Source organism: Colletotrichum acutatum (genome assembly GCF_030867785.1).
Source record: "Colletotrichum acutatum strain CBS 112980 chromosome Unknown BDZ83scaffold_23, whole genome shotgun sequence".
Classification (NCBI taxonomy): Eukaryota; Fungi; Ascomycota; class Sordariomycetes; order Glomerellales; family Glomerellaceae; genus Colletotrichum; species Colletotrichum acutatum.
In genome coordinates this window covers 185,923-211,554 of record NW_026849017.1, presented here as the reverse complement: position 1 = coordinate 211,554, position 25,632 = coordinate 185,923, and the positions used below count along the sequence as shown (strand labels likewise).

At 53.9% G+C, this 25,632-nt stretch overlaps 7 protein-coding genes and 1 non-coding gene across 8 annotated transcripts; 5 read left to right on the top strand and 3 right to left on the bottom strand.

Moving 5' to 3' along the window:
• Positions 1 to 1,342: 1,342 nt before the first annotated feature.
• Positions 1,343 to 2,929, top strand: BDZ83DRAFT_749890 (SAM domain-containing protein; the record flags this gene model as incomplete). Its single annotated transcript, XM_060513838.1, has 3 exons — positions 1,343 to 1,613; positions 1,684 to 1,845; positions 1,902 to 2,929. 3 exons carry the CDS (start codon positions 1,343 to 1,345, stop codon positions 2,927 to 2,929), a joined length of 1,461 nt encoding a protein of 486 aa, XP_060367636.1.
• A 3,652-nt stretch (positions 2,930 to 6,581) lies between these two features.
• BDZ83DRAFT_t93 lies at positions 6,582 to 6,702 on the top strand. The gene has a single exon. It is a non-coding gene; the product is annotated as a tRNA-Thr (tRNA).
• Positions 6,703 to 8,000: 1,298 nt separating this feature from the next.
• BDZ83DRAFT_790363 (uncharacterized protein) lies at positions 8,001 to 8,982 on the top strand (the record flags this gene model as incomplete). The annotated part of the gene is made up of 1 exon (XM_060515712.1): positions 8,001 to 8,982. One exon carries the CDS (start codon positions 8,001 to 8,003, stop codon positions 8,862 to 8,864), a length of 864 nt encoding a protein of 287 aa, XP_060367635.1. The 3' UTR covers positions 8,865 to 8,982.
• A 1,469-nt stretch (positions 8,983 to 10,451) lies between these two features.
• On the bottom strand, positions 10,452 to 11,055 carry BDZ83DRAFT_649451 (mitochondrial outer membrane translocase complex, subunit Tom22; the record flags this gene model as incomplete). Its single annotated transcript, XM_060510280.1, has 2 exons — positions 10,452 to 10,867; positions 10,968 to 11,055. The coding sequence occupies 2 exons, from the start codon at positions 11,053 to 11,055 to the stop codon at positions 10,452 to 10,454; spliced, it is 504 nt and encodes a 167-aa protein (XP_060367634.1).
• Positions 11,056 to 12,536: 1,481 nt separating this feature from the next.
• BDZ83DRAFT_572127 (uncharacterized protein) lies at positions 12,537 to 14,060 on the bottom strand (the record flags this gene model as incomplete). Its single annotated transcript, XM_060504471.1, has 1 exon — positions 12,537 to 14,060. One exon carries the CDS (start codon positions 14,058 to 14,060, stop codon positions 12,537 to 12,539), a length of 1,524 nt encoding a protein of 507 aa, XP_060367633.1.
• Positions 14,061 to 16,572: 2,512 nt separating this feature from the next.
• On the bottom strand, positions 16,573 to 18,825 carry BDZ83DRAFT_572147 (uncharacterized protein; the record flags this gene model as incomplete). The annotated part of the gene is made up of 4 exons (XM_060504474.1): positions 16,573 to 17,636; positions 17,687 to 17,938; positions 18,060 to 18,279; positions 18,340 to 18,825. The coding sequence occupies 4 exons, from the start codon at positions 18,823 to 18,825 to the stop codon at positions 16,573 to 16,575; spliced, it is 2,022 nt and encodes a 673-aa protein (XP_060367632.1).
• A 625-nt stretch (positions 18,826 to 19,450) lies between these two features.
• Positions 19,451 to 20,354, top strand: BDZ83DRAFT_195992 (uncharacterized protein). The gene has a single exon (XM_060501625.1). It carries the CDS (start codon positions 19,619 to 19,621, stop codon positions 20,318 to 20,320), a length of 702 nt encoding a protein of 233 aa, XP_060367631.1. The 5' UTR covers positions 19,451 to 19,618; the 3' UTR covers positions 20,321 to 20,354.
• A 3,801-nt stretch (positions 20,355 to 24,155) lies between these two features.
• Positions 24,156 to 25,153, top strand: BDZ83DRAFT_195943 (uncharacterized protein). Its single transcript, XM_060501624.1, has one exon. The coding sequence runs from the start codon at positions 24,239 to 24,241 to the stop codon at positions 25,067 to 25,069; it is 831 nt and encodes a 276-aa protein (XP_060367630.1). The 5' UTR covers positions 24,156 to 24,238; the 3' UTR covers positions 25,070 to 25,153.
• The last annotated feature ends 479 nt before the right edge of the window (positions 25,154 to 25,632 follow it).

Below are 25,632 nucleotides of genomic sequence, written 5' to 3'. Positions count from 1 at the left end.
CTAAGTCAAGATTATACCCAGTCGTACATTACCCCAACTCGGTCGTCTAGACTGAGACGTACGGCTTGAGGTCCCAAGCAAACTACAAACCGAAAAGAGTAAGCTGCTTCCTTTTCATGAGTTTCCTGCCCGCCTCCTTGTCTCCTTGTCCTGGCCATGCATCTCTGTCCAAATCATTCCACGCCAATCCGGGACATAGTATTACAGGCAAGGCCCAGTATCTTGCCATGTACTGTGTAAGGTAAGGTGCTAAGGGAAGGGCCGGGCTGGCACAGGCAACGGGGCGCACCTCTCACTGGATGGCGGGCAGAAGTACTGCTGGGGCCTGTCCTGGATCGCGCCCACACCTGCGGATCCACTGCCGTAAGGTACCTAAGGTAAGGTACCTCAGAGGTGGGCGGGCACCCACCTGGGACGTGGACCAGGCCGCTGAGCGCCACACGGGGAAACGACGCAGCATTCTCTTGAGGTACCTTCCATTACCAACTGCGTACGCCGCAAGGTAAGTATCCGTACCGATACCTCCCAAAGGTACGTTACCTGATATGGAAGGCACCAGGCACCAGGAGCACATCACAAGAGCTACTTTGCTCCAGCGCATAGCCGCACCGAATCTCGTGTACTCCTGGTGTCTGGTCCTTACCCTACCTTACATAGCAGTGGAACATGCACCCGCTGCCCTCACTGCCATTACCTGACCTTACCTAACTGCAGTTTTCTGTTGTTGGCTCTGCGGCCTGCCAGACGCTTTCCTCCACCTTTTTCGCCTGAGCCCGAACCCGAACGACGATCCCATCTTGGAACCGACTCGTCCTTCTCTACTCCTGCAGTCTACGACCTTAGCCTGCCCAAGTAGCGTGTCTCCCCATTGAGCCTCTTTCGCTATTGCGCATCTCAACTCCCACCTTCTCTCCCCTTTGACATCGCCATCCTCACCTCAACTCGTCGGACAGAAACGCCGACCTGCTGCCCCAGGAACCGATGCTCGCGATCCCGACCTTGTCAGCCCAATCCCGTGTGCTGCTTCTGCTTCCACACTTCCAATCTCTTCTGCAACGGGCCCCCGCAGCCGCCGCCACGACCTCCTCACGCTGAGGGCACTGCCGGCGCTTCTTGACACCACGACCCCGATTCGCCTTCCAGCCTGTCCTCCTCTCCTACTCTCGACCCGACTCGACTCGCCGAGCTTTGCTTTCTCGCTCTCTGAGTGCCGCCTGCCGTTCCGACTTTTACTATCGTCGCCTCGCCTCGCCTCGCTTCCCCCGACGTGCTATCGCACCTCTGCTCTACTTCCACCCTGTCTCCTCTCCGTCACTGAGCCGCCGATCAAACGCTGCCAGTCATGAACTTCGATTCAGGCACTGCCTACGCAGAGTCGGATGCCGACGACGAATACGAGCGCAGCCTCGGGCCCAACTCGCCTGTCGCCGACGATGAAGGCTCACCAATCGACTCCGAACTCCCCTCTTCCAACGAGCATACGCCCACAACCTACGGTCACCGTAGCAGCGCCGACCGCCTACCCGAGACCATCATTTCCGAGTGGACCGCCGATGAGTGCGCCGATTTCATCAGCACAATCGGTTTGGCGCAGTATGCCGACAGCTTTGTTGGTGGGTTTCCCCATTCGTCTTCTTACTGTTCCATGCATTGTGAAACCTGACTGATTGCGTCTTCAACCAGAAAATGAGATTGTCGGCGAAGCCTTGGTTGCTCTACAACACGATGACCTGAAGTCTATGGGTATTGCCAGTGTTGGCCATCGCCTCACTATCCTGAAGAGCGTTTATGATGTGAAGAAGGCACAGGACATACCAATAGAGAGCGACCATTATGTGCCGTTATGTAGGTGACGCCGCATTGCGTGTGTAGGGACTATCCACTAACATGTGCTCTCCTAGCTGCCGATGCGGAGGCCCAGTACGCGACAGCAACCCTCAAGGATATCAAGCACTTGGTTGAGCAGCTCCGTCTACGAGACGAGAGGATGAGCATGGTGGAGAAGGACCTGCGTCGACTCTCTGAAGACTTCAGACGGCTGAGGGAGGATATGCTGCCTGCGTTACGCTTGGCAAAGGATTCGTCACAACCACTGCCCAACGTCTCCAACAACAGCAATCAGGGCTATGGCTATGAGACCGTATCGCCCCCCGCTCCAACACCCTCTTCCACCCAGTCGATGAGCCTGCAACGGCAGTACTCCACCAAGAGAATCATGTTAGGAACGACGCCAAAGAACAACTCGCCATCACACCTGCAAACAACGCACGAAAGGTCGATGGAACAAACGCTGGATCCCTCGAATGCTGCAGAACGAGCCGTGTTATCTTCGTCGCATCTGGCAGCTATGAATGGTTCAGCCACGGCTACATCGCCCGGCTATCCTTCCCCGAACATGCCTTCACCGACCTCCCCTCCAACACTTGGCGGCGCGACTTTGGGCTCTCGATCGTATCGCTCCGACCGCTCCGAAGCCCCGACGCCTTCTACACGATCCACCTTTGCCGAAAACGACCATGGTTACAAAGGCCGGGAACAGCAAACGGCGCCGAAACGCGGACCGACCCCAGCTCCCGATACACCAAGCACGAGCAACGCATCTGTCGAGATCTTCAAGTCATTCCGAGTCAGTATGGACGACCCATGCTATAAGGTGCTGCCCGCCGCCCTCAAAAAATACCAAATCAATGCACCCTGGGATCAATATGCGCTGTATATTGTCTACGGCGATCAGGAGCGGTGCTTAGGGCTGGAGGAGAAGCCTCTGATCCTATTCAAGCAGCTGGATAAGGAGGGCAAGAAACCAATGTTCATGTTACGAAAGACGAATAACGCACAAGTCGATGCGTCGTCAGAACAACCAGGAAGCGCCGGGCTCGGAGCCAGAGGCGCGACAACGGGCTATGATCCGCCTGGTGGTATCATTTAGGGGGTGATACCACTACTGATCATACTCGAAGCTTATCCTTCCTCGATTTGACTTATTTCCCATCCGATTATTTGAGTGGACACCAGCCGCGTGTAGGATGCGGGGCTGGGAGCTCGACAGGACCAGAGCATACCGGAGTTGGGGTTCACCTGCATAGCGCTGCGCGGAAGAGAGATGACTGACTGCTTTGGAATACTGTCGCGGAAACAATATGTGGGTTCGATTGGGCGGGGGTCTTCTCCACGGTGTTTCGTATCGCAACTGTTCCTGGGCTGTCCAAACTCGAACGTGGATCCGAGCAAGTATTGTTTTTTTGTGTACGAGCTCTCAAGCCTCGACCGGACGAGACATCGGGCCATCGAATGCCGTCATGGAGCACCTTTTTTGTTTTTTTCTCGAAGCTATCTAGAGCCTTGTGCTCTTGGAGATCTAGGGTCTATCCAACTGGGGCTTACGCTGGGTGTAAGCGGGGAGTAGAGCAAGGTGCTTGTTTGCCGTGTTGTATTGGGACATGGTGTGTTCTGATGAGATTTGGAGCGAACGTGTAACCATACACCTAGGGAGTGGGAGGCAGGATATTTCTTGGGTTTGGGAAGGTGGCATCTGCTCTGTGCAACGCAAGAGGTCGCGGAAGCTATCAAAAAAGGAGCTCTTTTTTATTCTTGACATCAATTTATTCACCACTTGATTCAGATCATACTGTTGCACGTGGCCACTGTGTGTCTCTCTTTTTTGTTCGTCCCCCCGGCGCAAATACCGTTTTGTAGCTACCGTCTAACTGGCCTTGGACTTAGGTTAGTAGGTAAGAAGTGTGTTGACCTGATACACTGATGAGGGCCGCATGATAGCAAAGTCTTTGCATGTTCTTTGCTGGGCGTTGCCCTTTTTTTTTTTGCCAAGAGAAGTGACGCACATGGACGATCTCATCAAGGATCAAAGCTATGTTGCCACTATACGGGAATTTACACGCAACTCGGGGCCCTTCTAGAAGCACGGAGGATCCATCCCGCTTGATCCCCCCCCCCCCCTCTCGGATCCAGGATTTGTGTGGATGGGACGATTTCGCGGTTCCAAGACCAGCCGAAGTCTGGTTCGGTGCCGCGGTGCGTCGTAACTTGTAAGGGAGGAGGGAGTGATTTGAAGGCAATTGAGGTGAGGTGGTAGGGATGAGTGTGGGACGGATGACGAGGCTGGGTACCGGATGGTGAAGGATTGGATGTGGGAGAGGAGGCTGTTCGTTGCGATTTTTCTTTGGAGGGTAGTAAGAGCGAGGGGAAGGGGATGGAGTACTCCGTACTGTAGAAGCTCACTTTCACCCGTTCGTCGGCTCGTCCTCCTGGAGTTGAGCTAGTAAGCACAAGGCAAGCTGATTTAGCGGCATCGGTTTTCTTGTGGTGGACAGACGGGCGAGGTTTGGGTTGGGGGTTGGATGGACCGGGATGTTGTGTATGTGGGTGGTATTCGGGTGCGGCGGAGGGCCGGGTTCTAGATGTCTCAGTCTGGTGGGGTGTGTTCTTCTGTCCCGTAGACTATGGTGGTTTTGTTGTTCGTTTCCACACTTTCTTACACGCTCTTTTGCTCGTTTCTTTGCGTCATCTGTAGCTATCAGTTAAGTAAGAGAGTGATGGAGAATGGTAGGTATGGGCGAGGTATGGGTCGGTGAGGAGCAGGGGCAGGGCGGATTAGTGTCGCGTCTAGATGAGGCAAGACGACGGGGGAAAGAAGAGAAGTTCGTGTGGATGGGATCTTAAGGCAAGAACACATTGAAAATCAATTCGATAAAGGGTAGAATGATACGGAGTACGGAGCAGGTTTCCATTGACTGGACCCTGGAACTTTCTCGGACAATGCATCCGTACTGTCGTAGGAAGGGGGGAAGGAAGGGACCCTGTTTCCAGTTCCTTATATTGCCCATTTTGGGACGACGGGATGTTGGGGGCGGTTTCGGCGAGGAGGTTCCGGTGTGACGCCGGGACGGGGCGGAGGTGGTGCAGGTTTTGGCGTTTTCCCCCTCCGGCGGCGATTTATTCCTTCTTACCGTGTAGGTACCTTGGCTGGATTCTGAAAATGTCAATGGCAGCTTACAGCCCTTGCGCACGTCAACCCCGTCTGGGACCCGAAGCTAAGGAGGGCAGAAGGGGGCTAAGGGGGTTTGAACGGTTCGTCTACTTGGGATGTTTAGGTGACAGTGTACGTGGTGTGGCTTGTTTGCGGGCGATGGTGCGGGAGGATAGGAGACCTTGCTACCTTATCTGGATACGAGGTTTTGGAGTGTGAAGAGGTTACAGGTGAGTCAAAGGTGAAGGAGGTGAGGTCTCGTATCCGTAGGTACCTTAGTTTAGCCGACCGCCCTTCCTCTCTCCAATCTACAATGTATCTCTCGTGATGAAGTATGACTTGAGGCAGAGAATTAACCGGATTGATGGTAGTCCGAAGAAACATCACAAAGCGCGTCTGATTTCTAGAGATTCTTGGTTGAGAACCAAGCTTGGCCCAATGTTGATTTGGCCGGACCGGGGGCTTGCTAGATGTAGGCACGGTCGTCACACCGAGCCGCAGGTCCGTATGTAGGTCGGTACGGTGCCGTCCGCCTAGGCTGGGCTGTCGCAGATAGACGGGACGTTGATTGCCCATCATGGTGGCAGAGCAGGTTTTCCAAGGTTTTCTAGAAGCTTGGTTCAAGCTACCTCATAGTTCCGACCACAATAATTTTTGGGTTCGGCTTCCGGGTGACTATCTCTCGCGTACACAAAGACTTTCTTCTCGGACACTGATACTTTTCTCTGGTCAACTCTCCCACCCCACATGTTCGATTGATCTTCGCTTTTTGACGGGCGTTTGGTGTTTTGGGATGTGATGTATGGCAGAATCGGGTCTGGGGAATGAGACGTCAAGTCGCAGGTTGAGTGGTTTCCGGGATGGGCAGGTAGCTCTTACCAAAACTCACTACCAAGGCGGAAAGTTTATGCTTTGCTGCTCGCGAGTAAGGTGAGGTAGTTGAGACTGAGATATCCATATCAGCTGGCGAATCTGTCAAAAACCGAATGATGGGCTGAATCGCGCGCATGAAGTTGGGTGAGAAGCGGCGGTTATAAGTCTAGAAGATCAGCACGAGATGTGCATCCCGATGTGACTCGTCTGATGATGCTGGGTTTATGGATGGGATGGTTTTGTTGCCGACGTATTGGATAGCAGTCTTGGAGGGCCTGATTTTGAACGTTGATGAGTCGTTGAGCCTGAGGTATTGTTTCCTCTGCCTATATGTCGGATACGTGCCGTCTCATGCCTGGCGCTTTCCGATGTAGGGATCGTCCACAGAGCCAGACCTCCCATCTCGAAGTTGGCGGATGAGATAATGGGCTAGACTCACATGTCACCCATGAAATGTCTGCCCAGCTCGCCGTTGAAGTATGCCTCCATCCCAAACTCCTTGTCCCCCCGCGAAACACACCCTTGCGTGTCCATCACCGACTTCCCTGTTTGGGCGAACTCGTCTACTCCATATATGGCCGGCCGGTTCCCCACTACGTCGTCAAACCTCCACGGTTGATCTCGGAGTCCTCGACGCGATTAGGGCTCTCCTTCCGCGAAAGGGTTCCACAGCAATATAATTACCTTCACCGCTCAACGACTCCATCAACAGATACGAAATGCCCGAATGGCTCAGTGGTAAAGCGTCTCACTAGTACCTTGTTTCCCTTCCAGGTCTCACGATCTTTGGTTAATGTGTGAACGCAATGAGAAGATCGGCGGTTCGATTCCGCCTTTGGGCAATCTGTTCTTCTTTTGCTATGTTTGTATTTTTTGCTCCATAGTAGTTGTTGTGTTTTGCTGGATGGGAGGCATAGATATTCGTGTTGACACCTTTCAGCTCAAATTGGACGATTGTGGTTGCGTCTCTCGTTTGAGATGGGGAGCTTGTGATGCCAGCTTCATACGCCAGCTCTATACGACGTGAGGGGAAATGGGGGCATCCAAGCTATGATTCAGTGTAGTCGTTGTGATTACTCTCTGGGCCTATTCGCGAGCACGAAAAGAAAGCATACTCGTCGTATTTTGAGAGAGGCATTGCAACTCGACTAATGCACTAGCATCTGGAGGCTAGTGAGTTCGGTTTCACGATGAAGGCAGAATCCTCCGTATTCAGTCTCTCTGTTGCCATGAGAAGTCTGCAATCTGCAGCAAATTCTGGACCAGAGGTCATGCGCAAAGCAGAGGAAAGCTTCGTCCTTCATGTGATCATTGGGAAGATGAACAAAGGGAAGGAGTACTTGCACTGACATCAGCTTATCTGGACAAATGCTTGAGGAGTGGGTTTCCTCATTAGCGACTAATACGCGAAGAGAAACATCAAATCACTGCTTAGAAGCGGTGCAGAAGGTACTCGGCGGAAGGAGGCATGCACGAACCACATGATCAAGATGCCGTCACTAAGAAAGAAAGAGCAGCTCATCCGGACTACGAAGGAAGTACCTAAGTTTAGAGAAGGTGACGGTTCGCGGATTGAACATTGGAAGGCAAGATCGATCGTGCTGGTTCTTCTCTCTTCCTCTTTGGTACTTACCCGAAGTTACCCAGCGTTGAGAGTTGCCACTTGCTCCCTCTCAACTTCATCCTGATGCTGCCTCTCATCTTTGCCCACAGCAGTCGTTCGCCTTTCGTTTCTACCACAAAACTACCACAAAACTCCCGCATTTCTTCCTCTCTTTCTATCCTTCAGTTGTGCAACGCAATCTGCTCTGATCTGTGGCGTCTCCTCTCGATCGAGTCTTTCCAAGCATTGTACGCGAGATAGTTGTCCCGAACCTCTCTCGACGAACATCGACCGAACGTCCAAATATTGACCACTCTTAAATGCGAGAGAGCCTAATCGGACATATCGCCTGTTTTCTCCGGGCTTACAGTGGCATTTTGTACGCTCTCTCTCTTTTCATTTCCCTGGAATTCCCTCTCGGTCCATGCTGACAATTTGAACACCAGATGTCTCGCTGCCATATCGACTGAGCCTCCTCGCAAGTCTCAATCAGAGTAGCATCTCTTCATCATAAACCGAAGCGAAGTCTTGCCCATCATGAGCCAGCAAGACCAGGTCACCCCGCCAGGTCGGCCAATCGGCCTGCAATATTCCTTTGGAACCAGTGGTGCTGGTCATTCGTTCACATGGAGCCCTCCAACATTGTCTGGATCTCAGAAACAACTGGACCATGAAGCATTGCCCCATAGAAAGCGTCGAAGACTCAATGAGGTCCAGGTCAACGTTGAAGCGCATGGAGTCGCCAAAATCCGTCTAGGCGAGGACATGACATTCGACTTCACATCAAACCACAGAGAGGCAAAGAAGCAGCTTTCGGATGTCGAAGCTGAGCGAGATCACCTTCTACAGCGGCTTGATGAGACTAGAAAGGACCACGAGAAGACTCTTTCGAAAGTCAAATATGAGAGAGACGAGTCCATACGTGGTCATCGTGAAGCCACGAGGACTTACGACAGGATTACTTCTGCCCTGAGAGTTGAGGTAGATGGGCTTCAGCAAGAGTTAAGAGAGGCCAACGAAGATCTTGAAAAGGCCAAACAGGGACTGGAGAATGCGGAGGTAGAACTCGAACGATCGTCCAACGCTTCCTTCGACTTGAGTACCGAATCGTCTCCTTTGATAAGGACTATTAGATATCTACGGGACGACCACAAGGAGCAGCTCAGCACTCTCAAAAAGGACCTTGAGGACTCTGAAGACAATGTTCAGGCTGTCTCGGACTCATTGAAGATGCGCGAGAGGGAACTTATTGCTTGTCGCGACCTTAATGCTCAGATTATCAAAGGACTTCGAGAAACCAACACAAAATACATCAGCGAGAATGGTAGTCTGCGGGCCAAGGTATCAGAGCTCCAGGATGCCTTGAAGAAGCAGGGACAACCCACAGTCATCGAACTATAGCGATATCAACTCGAACTTGGAATCGAACAGAGCGATATGAAGGCCCCAGAGGGTTTGGGCTTCTTAGACAAAATGTATTTATACTTCTGGGGGCTCGTGATTTACAGATGAATGGTCTGAGGTCAAGGTCGGTCACAGATACGCATCGTATCTTCAAATCTTAGAACGAGGAGAGCCTTGTCCACTTCTCGGCGCGACTTTAACTTCCGAGGACGAAGGAACTGTAGAAGATTTTCGTAGAGAAGATTTTCATGCTAGAGAATCTTCACCATCAAGCAAAGGCGGAGTTAGGTGAGTAAACACTGTGGGACGATGGCATGCAGCTGTGTGTGAAGCTGCTTGCACCGGCAAGGTCACGATGGAGAGATCTTTTGTTGAGCACCAACCTGTACTTTAGTTTTCAGCATCAGTCTCGCTCTTCTACCAAATCAATCATCCTTAGAATCCCTTTCCTTGCGACACGTGGCATGCCTCCACTGCTTCGCAGTATAACCCGACGTAGATCTTCCAAGCTGCAATGTTCCCATGGCATCTCCTAGGCAATCCGGCATATGAGTATATAGGAACCTTGCGAGCTTGGTTGAGATGACCTTGAAGAACGGCCAATACTTTAGAGAGCCCGCCCATCAATCAGGCGTGAGTGGAATGCAAGGCAAGGTCTCTTGGATCCGACCGAGCCTTGAGACCGAGTCTCCCGGATTTGGGTCCACGCCAGCATTCATGATTGTGTGACGGAAGATGTCAATATGACAGACCTGGCAGCCATCAGAGTAAACCAATGGATAAGAATGAAAAGGGGACACACGTTGCCGATGCGATGGGGGCAGATCACCCTCCCTCCCTTACACCTCCTGAAGGACTCGTCTCTACCGCGGGAGTGCGAAGTATTTCTGACTCCAAAGGGCGAGCGCTTCCAGACCTGGAGACCGCAATGATTCAACTAGTGGGCGGATAAGCCAAAGCAAAGCCCGTTCTTAAAGCGGATTCGGCATTGAAACAATCTAAGCTAAAGGCCAACGTTCCGCATTCGACTGTTGAGGACGGGGGAATCTCTTCTACCTAGGTTACGTAGATGCATGACGCTGCAACGTGCGAACCAACCTCGACCGGCATAAATCTGGCAAATCGTAAGTAAACACAACAACGGAAGCAAGTAAAGTATCACGCAGAACGATCCAGGGAACGGAATGGGTATTAGAATTTGTCATGATTGCAAACGGCCATTCCTATCGCGGCCCTCATGAAAATCTTCCTATAGTACAAGCAAAATTTGGCAGGGAAACCCCCATCCCGCCAAAGCCATCCATGACCGCAATGCATGCAAAGTTCCGTTGTCGTGGTGTGTGTGAGAGAGTTGTCTTGATATACAGTTTCCGAAGCGCAAAACGCAAAAAAGTCTGCCCGAGGAAAAGGGGGAGAAGGAGGGGTTGGTTGGTGTGTGATACAGTCGTTCAGCTTTTTTTGGTGCGCGTAGATCCGGATTTCTTTCGATAAGCTAGCCTCGGTGTTTTCTTCCCGGCTTCGCTTTTGCATTGTCTTTTCTTTGCCTTTCTTGATTTTGTGTTGTGTTCGAGAAAGTTGGTGATTTTACAGAGCGGGCTTGGCCTCGGAGCGGTCGAGGGCGATGCCGACCTGCTCAGCCGTGCTGCCCTCCTTGCCCTCGCCCGCGGCCAGGAGCGCGTCGCCGCCCATCTCGCGCATGCGGTACTCGCGCTCCATGCCCTCGATCTGCTGGTCCTCGGCCCAGCAGGTGGCCAGGGGGACGCCAATCATGAGGGCGGTGGCGCAGACGACCCAGACGGTGCGGGAGCCGTAGTACCACGTGTTCTGGACGGCGCTGACGCCAAAGTCGACCTTGTTGCTGATCCAGCCGCGTGTGGTCGGGGGCACAATGTCCTTGAGGGCGTATAGGCGCTCGGTGAAGGACTCGTCGCGGGGGTTGTAGTCGCTGTCCTCAGAGATCTCGGAGTCTTTGGGTGGGTTTTGGTCAGCTTGGGGTTTTCCTGTGACGTATGCGACACGAGGGGGGAGCTTTGCGATAAGAGTAATCATCAAATGCTCATCCACGTGCTTGATGCCTCAATAGTAGCAGATGGTACATACCAGTGTCAGAGTAATCGGCGTCGTCGTCGATGGGGCCGGCCTGGCCGGACTGGAAGTGCTCGTCCTCGACCTCGGTAAGTTGAACCATTGTGGCTGTAATTTAAGAGCGGCGCTCCTTTCTTTTCGGTCGTGTATCGGCTGCGCGGTGCGCGTTCGCAAGGATCTCGATGAGACGGTTGCGAAGGTAGCCCAGGGGCGTGTGAAGTCGAAGACTGAAGGCGACCGGGTAATCGATGTAGAATCCGAGCTTCTGGAGCTGTTGTAGATTCGCAAGCTGTTGATGACCGTAACGAAGTGCTTTTTTCCAACCAAGGATGGAGAGATGGCGCTGGATCTCGCAGGAAAATTCGTTGGCGAGGAAATGACCTTGCTCGTCAAAAAGGGAGGAGAGGACGTTGTTGGGATGGAGTCGAACTTGGAGTAGAGCTAGGGGATGTTCAGCGACAGCTGGGCCAGAGGTAGCAGTTGCTGGACCCATCATGAGAATTTTTGGTGGCTAGCGTGATTGGTCCTGGTCCGAGCGCATAGAGCTCGGAAAAGGGTTCTGCCGAAGAATGACGTTGGTTCTGAAGGGTGACGGAGTGCACAGACCGGGCAGCTCCTGATTTACCCCTTGCCTTCCATTCTTGCTTATCACTCTGGCTCTCGCCATGTGACTTCTTCAGGAACGAATACGTGCGAACGCGGTAGGAGAGGATAATGAAAACCGTCCGATTGGATGAATTTGTTTTTTTTACTAGTCCATTGAATATTTGATCACCGTAAGCAGGTTTGGAAGGATGAAGGACCTTTTATCCCCCAGAAACATCCCCAGCACTTTGACCGTGAATAGTCGCGAAGAGCCACGTTCGTAAACGTTTGATTATTCGTGAACGCTTTTTTATACCCCTTCCAAACAAGAAAGAAGGAGGTGCATACTAAGTAAGTATGGGAAATTGTCATCACATTGCATCCTTCATGGTCGTCTGTTCGGAAAGGTGTGCAAGCAGGCACGTCGATGGACGTTCCACTGCATTTCAATACTTTCAGAAAGATGCAAGTACACAAAGGGATGAGGTAATTGCTTAGACTTCTTTCGAGTAACATCTTCACGTAATCCTCCTTTTAAAGTTAAAAAATGGCCATGGACGTAGGAAACCAAAGAACCTTTGATAGGTTGAGGACCAGAGTAGTGACTACATGGCCTCCCTGATACTCTGAGGGAAGTCATGAACCCTCCCCGTCAATCTCCAAAGCTTAAAGATGATCATTTCCTCCAGCTTTGAAGTAGAATAGGGCATCTCACTAGATTCCCGTAAACACCCCCGAGTGCCCAAAAGGAAGTTGAAATGCCTTGATCATAAAATTCGTGATTCTATATGCCCAAACACTAATACATGGTATATCCGTCCAGAAGAAAACCCCCCTGACGCCGATAAATGTGAAAAGACAAGCCATGCTAGCCCTATAGGCCACCCGGTATATGGCGGATGCCAACGAATGAAAAAGTAATAAAAATGCCATAGGCATTGATAGACTGAAGAGGGGGTAGATACCCCTCCACACATCTTATGAGACTACAATACTCCTTCAAAAATGCACACTCCGCTTCTTAGCGACCTTTCGCTTCTTCTCCTCTTCCTCGGACCGGTCCCGATGGAAGAAGTTGCTGACGCTAGCCGCTGGATTCGCGTAGGGTCCCTGAAGCAGTCCCGACATGAGGTTCGGAAGCTTCCCGCGACCGGCCTGCTGCGACTGCGACTGCGACTGTTGCTGCGGCTGAGACGACGCACCGCCACTCATCGTCGGCGGCGGCTGCGCAAATCGCACCTGCGGACGATACGCGCTGGTGCCCGGGGGCCCGTTGTACGGTCCCGCGCTGTTGGGCCGTGGTGGCTGCGCCGGTGCCACATGCCAAGAGCCCGGCGTGGTTCCGGGCGGCGGCTGGTGACGCGGTGGTAAGTTCGGGTTCGACTGACTAGGCGGGACGCCGTAGAGTCTGCGAAGTCGCTCTGTCTCGGCCTCGATCTCGGCTTCTTTTCGTCGGCGGTCGGCTTCTTCCTTATCGAGCATCTTCTTGATGCGCTTCGCTTCCTCGGCGTCCCGTCGCTCGCGCTCGCGCGCCTGCCGCTCTTCTTGTGCTACCATGGCCTGAAGGCGCTTTGTCTCGTTGTCGATCTCCCACTGTTGGCGGGCATTGGGCCTGGGAGGACCGTTGTTCATGGTTTGTGCTGGGGGCGAGGCGGGCTTATTGCCGATGGCGCCGGACATGGCGGTCGTGGGCGGTGCTGGCGCCATGGATACCGGGGGTGGCTTGGAGTTCTTGCGGCGACCGGTCGTGGGAGGCGGCGTTGCCGTCAAGTTGAAGACGTTTTGTCTGGGGTTCAAGAACAGGTCGCGAAGAACCTCGGCGCCTAGTAGCAGAACAATGTCCAATCCCTTCCGGTCCTCCACGTCCACACGCTGCAGGTTGGGCTCGTAAATCGTCACGGCGCTCTCGTGCTTTGTGTCCTTGAACATGGCGACCGTGATATCAGGCTCTTTGCTCTTCTTGCCAGCGACGCTCTTGCCGACCATATAGCATGTCATATCCTTACTCAGTCTACCGTCTCGCTTCCAGCGGAACACGACCTTGGGGACGGTATCGCTGATGGGCGGATCGTCGGAGGAACGATCGAGCAAGCTTGCGCTCGGCGCGCGGAAACTTTGCTCGGGCATCTCAAACTCCCAGCTGTCGGACTTGCCCCAGCTACCGGATTTCATCTTGATGACGACCTGTGAGTCCGGGTTGTAGAGCTGGAGCGTGACTTGGTCGGGCAAGATGGGTTGTGGCGGGGCCGGGGTGCCATTTTGGACGCGGACCTCGGCGGCTGAGAGTGTGGGCTGGGTCCATTCCGGCTCGACGAGGACCTCGGCGTAGATGATCTGCTGGGAAGCGATGTCGGTGAGAGCAGCGGCGTACTTGTTGCGGGCGACCGGGTTAGCGGGGTCGGCACGCTTGAGAACGTAATTTGGCACCGGGTCGGAGCCTTGGTGAGTGAAGTAGAGAATGGTGTTCTGAGGGTTATCGGAGGAGGGGCGGAAGTGGAAGGTGGGTAGGTTTTCATCGAGCATGTTGGGCGGCGGTCGACGGCTGGATTAGCGATCGACGGGCTCGCTCGAAGAAGTAAGTTGAGGTGAGTTTATTGAAGGTCTTGGTGTTGAGGCAGAGAAGTGACGTTCCTTGCGCCGCTGGAAGGTGTGTTTCGGAGGAGGGGGAGGGGGACACAGCGTTGATAAAAGGGTCAGGCTGGCAAGGCCAGTGTGCTGGGCCTCAAGGGTGTGCGAGGCCAAGTGGGCTGAGTCTTGAATCCGTCCGTCACCCGTCCGCCTTGGCTTTTTTTTTATTTTGCGTGTTCTTGGATTCGAAGACAAGGGATAGGTCACTACTCCGTAGTATACCCAGTCCTATACGCAGACGTGGGAATCTATCCGCGGGATCTAAGGTATGCAGTAAAGAGCCCCACTACCTTACGTAGGGAAGCCAAAGTCCCCAAAGGATTCTGTCGGGGAGGAGAGGTGATATGACAATAGAAGCTATCGTAAGCTTGATCAGACGAGGTACGGAAAGTCAAAGTGATTAAGAGCCAAGTATATACAAGAACGGGGCACCCCGTTGTGGGAAAAGGTTGAAGCCTGGCTTGTCAAAAAGTGACCGGTTCGTGTCGTGAAGAATGGAAGCGTGGGGTGGTACCGCAGCGAACTAGCACGAGGAGGGACTCTGGGAGAAAGATGGAAGCCTGGCACATGCACCCACTTAGAAGTCCCATTACCTAAGGTAGCTGAGTGTGCGAAGTACCTAGAGGCACAGGCACGCATTGCATGGTGGCAGGTGCAGGTCACAGCAGCGGGAAAAGGATGTACTTCGTGCTCCCTGCGCAGTAAGGTACGTCAACAGCTGCCCCGCCAGCCCCTCGGATTGGGCGCAAGCCACGGACTCAGTCTCCACATCAATCCCGCTCCGCCACACCACACTATTTTCCCAGTCTTTCAACGCTCGAGGGGGACGTTGACCAAAAAAAGGTGCAAAGTCAGCCCGCCGATTCGTCAGCTCGCCAGGGAAAAAGGGTACGTAGCGTGCGGCTGTGCAACCGCTTCGCATTCCACGTTGTAAAGGCTTCAAGCGCATCCGAGGCACCGCAACGGGTTTCTTTGCCATGGGAAACCGTGCCGTTTCCCCTTCCGAAACGCGCGGCCAATGGTGGGAACCCGTCAAAAGGTTCTCTCTTTGGTATTCTTATTTTGGCAACTTTTGCAGTGCAAACCTCACATATCCAAGATACTAATTAGTGATTCGCCTGTTCGCTTATTTGATCGACGTGCTTTAATTTTCTCCTCATTTTCCTTGCCAGCTAAAGCAACGCAAGGCCTAGCCTACACAGTTTCAAGATACTAGAGTCGGGGCTGCGCTCCAAAATGCTTCGTAAGCCTTGCTTCCCGCTCGCCGCCAATTCAAGGGTCTACGTCTCGTGAAGTATGCCTTGGCGTCCCACAGAACTGCGAAATTCTGTCACGGAGGACTGGGTTCTTGTTGAGACACCCAGTGATGAATCCTCTACCAGGCGAGAATCGAGGTACCTGTGAAATCAAGAAAATGTCTAGGAGGCCTGCCTACCTGCACGTGGTTTGGGAACGCAGCCACACGCACGATGGCGAAAAGGCTTCATCATCACCGTGCCGGCCACCTCTTGGCTTTTCTCTTCCCCAGTAACTCACACATTCACTGCAACGCTGCGGGAAACCCCCAAGCCAATAGAGAGATCTCTTCCACCTCGATTTACTAGTACGCGACCGTCCTATACGCAGGGATATATCAAAATCGCACACTGATCCTCCACCAAAGGGCTTACAGCTGAACCTGGGCGAACGTGTTCACCAGCCCATGCAACGGGATTGGGGTGCCTGACGATCTCAAAGTGCGCCATCCAAAACCTTTCCCACAGAGAATCGACCTCTTCAGATCCACACTCTCATACGCGCTTCTCACGAATCAATCAATCAGGTCAACAATACTATCAAGTCGTGTGCGTTGTTTTGCTTTTGGATTACATCCTACCTACCACTAAGGTACCTACCACTCAACACTCACTGTACTGCAACATACACCATCATCACCACCCATATGTCTTGGCACTCAAGCCTCAACACTCCTCACAACCACCCACATCTCTCCATCAAAACTTATCTGTACAAGGGGGGAAAGGGAAGAACACCCACTATGTAAATGATGTCTAACTCCGCAGAGCCACCCAAGCGCCAGGCTTGAAGAAGGAAGCATTTGCAGAAGTCGTGTGGATACATATTGTTCGGTTGTGTTTGTGTTTGTGTGCGTGTGAAAAAGTATTGTTTGTACAAAGCGATCGCCTCTCGGCTCCCGTCTCTTTCTCGCTCTCTCTTTGTGTGTCAAGTGTGTGTATGTGATATGACCTCTGGTATTACAACCCGCTCCACTCCTCCACTGCCTTTCCTCCCCCTCCTCCCTTCCACCTTGTTTGACTCCTGGTAATCCGCGCCATGCTTGGGTATGAAAACAAAGAAAAGTTGCCTCGTGTGTGTTGTGTCCGGGTCACGTCTGTTGGGCGAGCTACTATGCGTTCGGCCCCAAATCCGGCCGCCGGGGTACCTCCCCGTCCGGCATCATCATGGTAAACTGGGGTTCAGGCGGCATGCCGTTTTGGCCTGTCCCGGCCGGTAGACCCGGCACAGGCGGGATGTCTTCATCCGTCTCTGGCCTGGCTTGTGCTCTCTTGACACGGCCGGTCTGTTGGTTGACCCAGCTGTCAACCGTCCTGAACCTCGCTGGAAGGTCCTCGCTGGCCTCAGTGTACACTGTTTCGCGGTTCGTCTTGCTCGCCCACGAAAAGCGACCGACGCCGTTCTGACTGGCTCTCAGTGACTGTGACACTGGGGGAGGCGGCTGGAGCACCATGCCAGGCATTCCGGGTACAATAATGTCGCCGTCGCCGAAGCCAGAAGAGATGGATGAGAGCTCGCTAGCCCGGTTGACTTGACGTCGAGCCGGGTCATAGGCGTCTGAGGGCTGGCGGGCGAGCTCAGACTGGTTGAAGTAGGCACCAGCACCCACGCCTGACCTTAATGTCAGGTTGGGGTCTGTTGGGCTGCCGTACTGTCCGATAATGTGAGTAAGAGACCCACTGGGTGCGTGGCTGATATAAGTCCCGGTTTGACTGTCATACGTGCCGACTTGGCTCGTGTAAGCGCTCTGTTGTTTGCTGAATGGATTTTGTTGACTGTTGTATGTGCCTTGCCCGCTGACGTTGTTCATCCTCATTGGGATAGTCCCTGTGGGACTCTGGTGAATGGGGCTGCCGCGATTATCAGCTGGCGACATTGTGTAGTTGGCAGGATATGTGCCGTTGGTAACGTAGGGGGCGGGTTTGCCGTCGGGGCCATAGAACCCCGTGTCCAGGCGCAGTGTTCCTCGCTGTCCCTTTTCGTACTGAGGTGGTTCGCTTCGTCTTCCATCGAGGTTCTCCCATCCACCAGATCCCTTAAAGAATGGAATCTTTGAGCCGATGCCACCTGGCCTGTCGCCTTGGTAGCCAGACTCCCTTTCCCTTCTCATACGTCCTGCCCTCTTCATCGTCCTCCACACAATCCACACAAGGAATGACGCAAAGATGAATGATCCTGCAAAATGTCAGTTTCTGTGAGGGTCTACTCCAGTTTCTGATGCTTACCTATTGAGCCAACAGCAATGAGGGCATGTTCTGTCTCGGGGTTCATTCTTGGCGGTCTGCCATCATCCTTGCTGGAGCCACCACTGGCCAAGCCTGGCAACGCTGAAATGGTCTCGGCTGGGAGTACTGCTGAGGCGAGAGTGGCTGTGATGGTAGGCGTTGAGTGCTTCTCTCCATCGATACCTTTCCTCGGGGCTGAGGGATCAACCGATGGCAAAGGGGGCAGGGCAAGGGGCCCACTGGGCGCGATAACTGCGGGCGGGACTGTAGGGGTTGGAGTGATTACTGGAGGAGGCGGTGGTGACGGAGTGAACTTGGGCTTCTTGGGCTGTTCTATATCAGTCACGTTCAACGATGCTACCTTGACTCATACAACTTACCGAATCCGGTTGCTTCATGGTTGAGATGAGGGTGACAGTTCGAGGAGGCGCCGTGACAGTCATGGTAGCTGGCGGCGCTGCTGGGGGTTCGGGTTCAGGCGGAGGAGGTGGTGGTGGGTCAGGCTCAGCCGGAGCGAGAACTGGTGCTGGTGCGGGCTCTTCAGGTGGTGGCGGCGGCGGGCTAGGAGGACGCTCCGGTGCCTCGACGGGAATCTCAGGGTGAGCGATGAAAGTCTCTTGAGGTGGTGCGTAAGTCTCTTGTGGTTGCTCGACATAGACTGGAACCTGTACAGACGGGGGTTTCGATGTGGCGGCGGGTGTCGTTCTCACGGGGGTCGGTTGCACAGCCGGTGCGGCAACGACCGCCGGGGGAGGACGAATCGATGCGGGCGGCGGACGGAGGGTTGCCAATGGCAACTTTCCTGATGCCACATTGTTGGAAGGCCTCACAGCTTTTGGGGTGTCCGGGCTTGAAGGAGGTTGCTGTTGTTGTTGGGGAGGAGGGTTCTTGGGTTGATTTTTCCGCGCCTTGTCGTCGCTGTCGCTGTCTGAGCGACGATCTACTGCCGAGTCCGCATACCTGCGTCCAGCATCGATGGCCCGTTTCCATGCGCCTCCTGCGGCGTTTCTCACTTGGTTGGCGTACTCATCGTCAGACTCGGCATCGCGATCCCAAAGCAAAGGCGGTACAGCGATGTTGGCGGGTGGTGCTCGTCTCTTGGAGGGCTTCTGGGCCCGTGGCACTGCGTGAGGAGCCATTCCCTTCTCTCCTGTCATCCTATCCTGTCCTATCCGTGCCGGACCGATGATAGTCGCCAAAGTTTTCCTCTTGTCAATCACTTCCGACCATGGCCCTTGGTTGATACTATTCGAGGTCGAGTTGTAACCGGCTGAATCGGGGTTGGAAGAATAATCGTTCGATTGCGGTAAGCGGATGAGTGAACACAGAAGAGTACAAACACACGAATGAATAGACGTCAGTGCCAGCAAAGGGGTCTAAAGAAAAGAATTGAAATGAAAAATAAGGCCGGCCTTGGTATGGAAGAATGGAAAAAAAGTGGTGAACACCAAACAACTGGCGGAGATGTCAAGCACCAGAGGGAGAAGAGGGAGAAGGGAGGAAAGAAGAGAAGGCAGCCGAGCGAGAGGCGACAGTATGTATCAGATTGGGTCGATCATCTATCCATCATTCGCGGGGAGACCCATGCTGCATGACAGATGCCCCCCCGAGATGCTTCAGGGATAGATCCAGACACCCACGACACCCCATGCGGGCACCAGCACTGACTAGGACTGGCGCAGGAACTGGCACGCGAAAGCCGATGGGTGCGGCGCACTAGTGGGTGGTCCGTGGATCGAGCTGTCGTCGAGCATGTCAGCGGTCAGTCGCGCGGGTTTGACTTTTTTTTTGTCATGCCAGCGCCAGAGGGACAGACAAGACGACTTCAGACTCTTGCTAGGCTAGCACTACTAGGTAGTAGTAGAACGACAGGCCGGCAGAATAGGTCATGGCCACAGGTACTGCTGCGTGTGTTGGCTGCGTTTGTTGGTGATGCCGTCTTCTTCGTCCCTTTCTCTGAATATCCGAACGTCAAGCACAGGCGTTCTGCTTGGACTGACATGCAGGGCCGAACACGATTGCGTCGCATCAGCAGCATCAGCGGCATCAGTCACAGGTCCAGCCACCGTCGACTATCCGAGTACAGACCACTTGGACAAGTACCCGTACAGAGCAGAAGATTCGCATCGAGAGTCTGTCCATAGACAGGTGCGGCAACCCGGCGAGGGCGAACGAGGTCGAGGAAGGTCCACCCCTCTCCTACTCGTGGGCTCCCAGCGTACGGCTACGCAGAACGGAGCATGGTCTGGTCTATTGTTCCCGTGTCCAGTCCCCTGGTGTCTGGTCCGTACGAATGCCCCGTACTGTACACCAGACTCAGACTCAGACTCAAACCCGGAGGCCAGTCCAGTAGGTATCCATTCGTGTGTGTCCAAACTGCGTAGACAACAGGGACCCTGGCCGGCACAGGCACGCAAGGCATGGATGGTGGAAGATGTCTGGAATGGACGGTTCGCCCATCGAGTCGATCCAGTAGGCAGAGAGAGCAGGCGAGATGCGCCGAAGCTTGTTAGGTGTCAATCATTGCCAGAGCAGGCCATTGATGCTCCGGCGGTAGGAGAAGCTGGGTCGGGGGGGTTGAAGCCTGAAGGAGGAACACGGACGCTCTTCCAGGGGACGGTAGGAGAAGTCTAGAGACGAGACTTGAGATGGGGGGAGGGGACCAGCTTCATCGGTACGTCTCGTCGTCTCTGCTTCATCCTCAACAGCGGTGGGTAATAAATTGGCCGTCGGCGAACGAGAGTCGAGAGAAGTTGGCCATAGGTGTGGGCATCAAGGGGAGAGAAGAACAGGGATGACACACCCCTACAGTACGCAGTAGTGTCTGCAGCATGACCGTGGTGAAGATCGTAGCCGGGGGTCTACTGTGTAGTGAATGGCATCCAAGTTTGGTAAAGTACATAGGTAAGGTACGGAGTACTGTGAGTGTGAGCCTGTGAGGTGCGTGTGAGGTGTTGTAGACGTGAGACAGCTGCAGAAAGGTCGACCAGTCCGCTGTCGAAGCTGCAGTTTCGAAGAGCCGAATTGGGACGGTATTGGAATGTCGAGTCGCTACCATCCCACGGCGAGACACATGCGGGGGATCTGTTAGCGCGAGACGTATCGTCCGGTCGGGACCCGGCATTTGAAGGGGTCTATTGGGGCCTTTGGGGGGGGGGGCAAGTTGGCAACAGAGCGCGCTGAAGGTCTGCGAGTTCTACACGAAATCTGCGACGACACTTGCAGGGGACCATGCGTCTCAGCGTGGGAAAGAGCGGGTTTCAGGACAAGGGAGGGCCCGGTGCGGACCGGGAAAGCCTTCAGGGAGTCTTTCTCCCGAGTTTCCCCCCCTCCCCTCCCCCCTTCTCTACACTAGACTCTTCCACTCCCTTCTTCCCCATTTTTGATCCAAGGCTGGGCAAGACTACCTGCCTTGGGTGTGAGCTGGTTGAACCTTTCAGGCCTAGCCTCTCTCACTGGGTCACTCAATCAAGATGGTGGCTGGCACTGGCTTGCGGGAGAGTGCCCGGCGCACTGATGTGTAACATCCAAACGGCGCTGAGGCGAGGCGGGATGGATCATTTTCATCAATGACGGATGCCAGAATTTGGCTAAGCCCACCGCGCCCGGCCGACGAATGACAGCCTCTAGAGCGGGAAATCCGAACCAAAGCAAACGGGCGACGGGCGACGGGCTTTGATTCTTCGAGCCCGGATTCCTCGCACTGCGCTGGTCGATCTATCCATCCGTTTACGCCGCTGTTTTGGCGTCCGCCCTCCGAGTCTAGAAGTACGACCATGCAATCGTGTATCCACATTCCACACACCAACGTCCCAGGCAAGCCCACTTACACTCGAGCTGACCAGGGCTCTCGGGGAGGATCACTGGTGAGGCCGGCCGGCGAGGAGGCAGACGCAGACGCAGACGCAGAACGGAGTACGGACAAACACCACCTGGTTGTTGTCGTTCCATCATCACCTTCAAGACCCTTTCCCGGCGTAGGAAAGGAGTTCAGGAGCTCGAACTGAAAGTCTGAAATGGCCGTTCTTGCCGAATTTGCCGCCTTGCCGAAAGCTGGGTTCGACAGTTTGCATCATCGTCAAAAGTCACGTTTGAAAGACTTTACCAAATTCCCTCAGCCCCTTCTTGAGCCTGTCCCCCTCCCGCCCCTTTCAGAGAAGAGTGACGGATGTCTACTGAACGAGAACCCTGTCTTTTAAAAACCCTGAGACTCAGCCGTTGAACCGCGCGATCATCATCCGGAAGTGGCGTTCACCTCGTACAAGCTTCGCCCAGGGTCATCGATGAGGCTCTACCTACCTACTTCGTGCCGGTGGTTCATGCTTTGCCAACCTAACCTAGCTGCATGGAAGAAAGGGACTGCCATAATACGGGAAAATGCCCCCAATAGTTAAGTCTACTACTGCTATATCAGCTTGGGTCCCCCTCCCCTTGTCGCTCCCTCACCTGCCAGATCTGGCTAACGGAAACGCATTTCTCTGGGCAAAACGCCCAGCGAACTAGTCTCGGCTTATTTCCCAATGAAATCTGTAAGGGGGTGGAATACACGAAAAGCTATTGAACAAAGCCAACTCTTTTTCCAGAAACCCAAAGAGCCTCATAAAACTCTCATATTGGTAATTTCGCCCACCTCAATATCTTGCTTTCAACATTCCTCCTCTCTCTCTCCGCGAGGCTAATTCTCTACGAGTCAATAAACTACTGTTCCCTCTGTAAGGTTACTGCTCGCCTCGTTCCGTTCGCGCTGCCCCTGAGCAAGAAGTAACTAGCGTGCAATTATGTTAGTGACTCGCCGCTCTCTTTTTCTGCCCCAATTCAATTATTTCCTCCAAGCCGGGCACTTTGCTATTGGTCCCGGAGCCATGCTATAGCCACATCTCACGGCCGCACGGCCGAACCCTCGAAACCTGAACTTCCCTCCCCCCCTCGTCACACAGACACACCTCTTCAAACCATCACCTCTTTACACATCCCGTTGTGCTGCGCCCTTTTTTGCCGTAACGAGCCGGTTCCCACCTGTCTCCAGGACCCCTCGTTGCCCCGTGTTTGGCTGCCTTTGCCTCAAAAGTCTTTTCATCTCAACCTCTCTCTCTCTTTCGTTACTTCGTACCTTGCCGGCTTGCCCAAAATCTGCAACAAACTTCGCAAGACTTGTCACAGGAAGATCCAACAGTGCAATTAAGCTCCCATCTTGGCATCTGGAAACCTGTCTATCAGGGGGCGGATCCGAGCCAAAAATCACACCTCCTCCGTCTGCCTTTTACCTTGCTACGCCTGCTGATTGGATCTTTACGAGGGGGGGAGGGTAACGAGAAAGAAGCTTGATTGTGATGGATTTTCTTGGCCTTCACTAGCCATTAACCGCTGGCGTTCTTCGAAGGTTCAAATTTTCCGCTCAACGCGAGCTTCTCGGCTTGTATCAAGAGAGGTTTACCCCTTCATCTCTAAACTACGTATTCGAGGGATTCAAACAAGCCAGCTCCCGTGACTCTACTACGAAGGGGTTGTACAACTTTCCCAAGGCGCTTGAGGCTCATCAGTCGTATACCTGAAAAAGACACCCCCCTCGTACAGAAAGACCTACGCCGCATGCATACGAGAGGCCCATGGCGGAGGCTTGGCAGAGATCTATTCACATCATCTAACGACCGTGCTCTGCTTCACAAGTCAAAAGCTGCGGGAAACCTTCTTCTACCAAGACTACCAAGGCTTCCCTCACAATAAATTGACATTAATATACTCGGACTCTTTGCCCAGAGAAAATTGGTCAGAAGAGAATCCAAACAGATTTTGTTCCTGGGCAACAAGAGGTTGCTGGGATCAATGTTCGCTTGACAAATCCTCCACGGCTTGGCTACCATGATATCTTGCCTGCCAAGCTTCACGATCTTCTTACCAAGAACTCGGGTGTGCTGCCGCATGGATGCACCCGAGGCTCTTGACTTGGCTTCCCCCCCCCTCCACCCTCTCTTTCTTACCACACTGCAAGATTGGCGAGAAATGTGGAAAGTATATTGCGAGGCGAGCCTTCTGGAGTTCTGCTATGTACGTACTGCTCAACCTGCCGGCCGTTTCGGCCCCATCTCATTTGGGGATGGATGATGATGGGGCCCATTGACCTTTCAACTTGACGAGCTAGCTTCGCTACACCATCGACGGACGAAAGTGGACTGCTCGATATGAGTCGAGATTCCTCAGCCGACTCAGTCGAGACCTTTCGATGGTGCGGACTTCTTGTGGTTCTTGTGGTCCATCCTCAATGGGCGCCCTCTTTTTTCCATCTGCCGGCATAACGCAGCGGGTTCAGCTCGCCGCCGCCGCACTGGGTCCATGTCATGCGCTTAAGCGCCTGTCAGATGGGATCATGGAAGCAGCTGAGGTGTGAGGGAGCTTTCGCGTCATGACGCTGTCCGACGGACATTGTTCGTGATCAAACGATGAGGGGCCCGCGGTTTGCGTAAGCCCGCGAGGATAAGACGGCACGCAAGCGAACACTCGCGGTGAGGAATTGCATGATGTTAGAAACCGTGGGGTTTTGCAGCCGCACCACAAATGCATCCACAGCCTTGCCGCCCGTATCAAGACCCGATCACGGTTTTTGTGTCATACCAGGCGGTTGCTGGTGCAATGGCGGTGCTCCGTCTGCGAGGCCTCTGGATTCGAGTTCCTCTCAGTCTCGGCTCTCTGGAGGTCTTGGCCCACATTCTCCTGTGTGAGCTTGTAAGTCAGACACGAACCTTGTTTCATCTTGGCCGTCGGGTTCAGTATCCACCACAAGGCACAGTGATCACCCCCATCCCATCCCATCCCATCCCATCGGCGCCTCCTCTTTTTTTCTCCCTTCACCTGCTGTTGGCGGGTTGGGTTTGCGGCGTTTCAGCATCTCGGGCCCGGGCATCGAGAAAGAGAGACAAGATGTGCTGTGCCGAAATGGACACCCCGTTTCGTTTCCGCGCGCGCAATCACCAAACTGCCGACACACTAGCTTCCTACCCGCTCGATCCTATTTCCTCCCCGGCACCTCCCCTTCCCCCAAGGCTGCGGTTCGTACAGAGAGTGCTTGGCTCGGAGGCAGCAAAGGAAACTTTTCCTAATCTGCACATGTTGCCGATGAGCCGCTTGGGGACCCTTCTTCTCCTCGGCCATCAGTTTCGAGCATGTGCTGAGATTGTAATCCCATCTCTGGATGATAGCTGTGGAGACGACGCTAGCTGTGAATGTGAGGGCACTTTCAGTCTCACAACGTGCTTTGAAGAACAACGCACGAGTGCGTCTTGGGCCATGTGCAGTCTGGAGGTGCCAGATTGGAAGGTCAGAAGAGCAGATGAGCGACAGGACGAAGTGAAGCGAGTGATTGACAGGAGCCGAGGCGATGGTAACTAGAGGGCCGTAATTGGCCGAGGCGATGGTGGCATCCAACTCGTGAGCAGCCACCACATGTTTGGATGTAGGAAGATCGATGGCGGAAATTCCCGGCAGCCTGTACGGGATGATGAGGAATAGAGGAAAACATCGGAGAGCGAACGCCCGTGGTGATATGTTTGGGGCTTGATGCTTTTAAGGAAAGAGCCTGGTCGGTCTTCGTCGCGTGCCTGCCTGCCAGTCCCGTCCCGTTCTCCAGAATTCCTAAGTCCGACGGTTTCGGCGATGATCTCGGAGAGAAGGAGAGTAGTGGAGTCGCCGGGCCGCATGGGCACCTTGATGGTTCCCGGGAGACGGTGGCCGTTGACCTCGAGACGAGGGCCCGGACTGCCGGACTGGGGGCAAAGGGGGAGGAATTGGCCGGGACATTCGGCCGGATGGAGCGCAATTTCGGGGCTCGGGAAGTGGTCGGGTATGGGGAACAAGTTCGGGCAGAACGACTCCATGCCACATAGCAACGCTAAAAATCAGACCCATGAACTCCTCAAGTCCGAGATAAGACGTGCTCTAGCTCGGGGCCCTTC

Bases quoted from the DNA above. Each gene is read 5' to 3' on its own strand.
- BDZ83DRAFT_195992 (XM_060501625.1), top strand. From the start codon at position 19,619: ATGCCGTCTTCTTCGTCCCTTTCTCTGAATATCCGAACGTCAAGCACA.
- BDZ83DRAFT_195943 (XM_060501624.1), top strand. From the start codon at position 24,239: ATGCATCCACAGCCTTGCCGCCCGTATCAAGACCCGATCACGGTTTTT.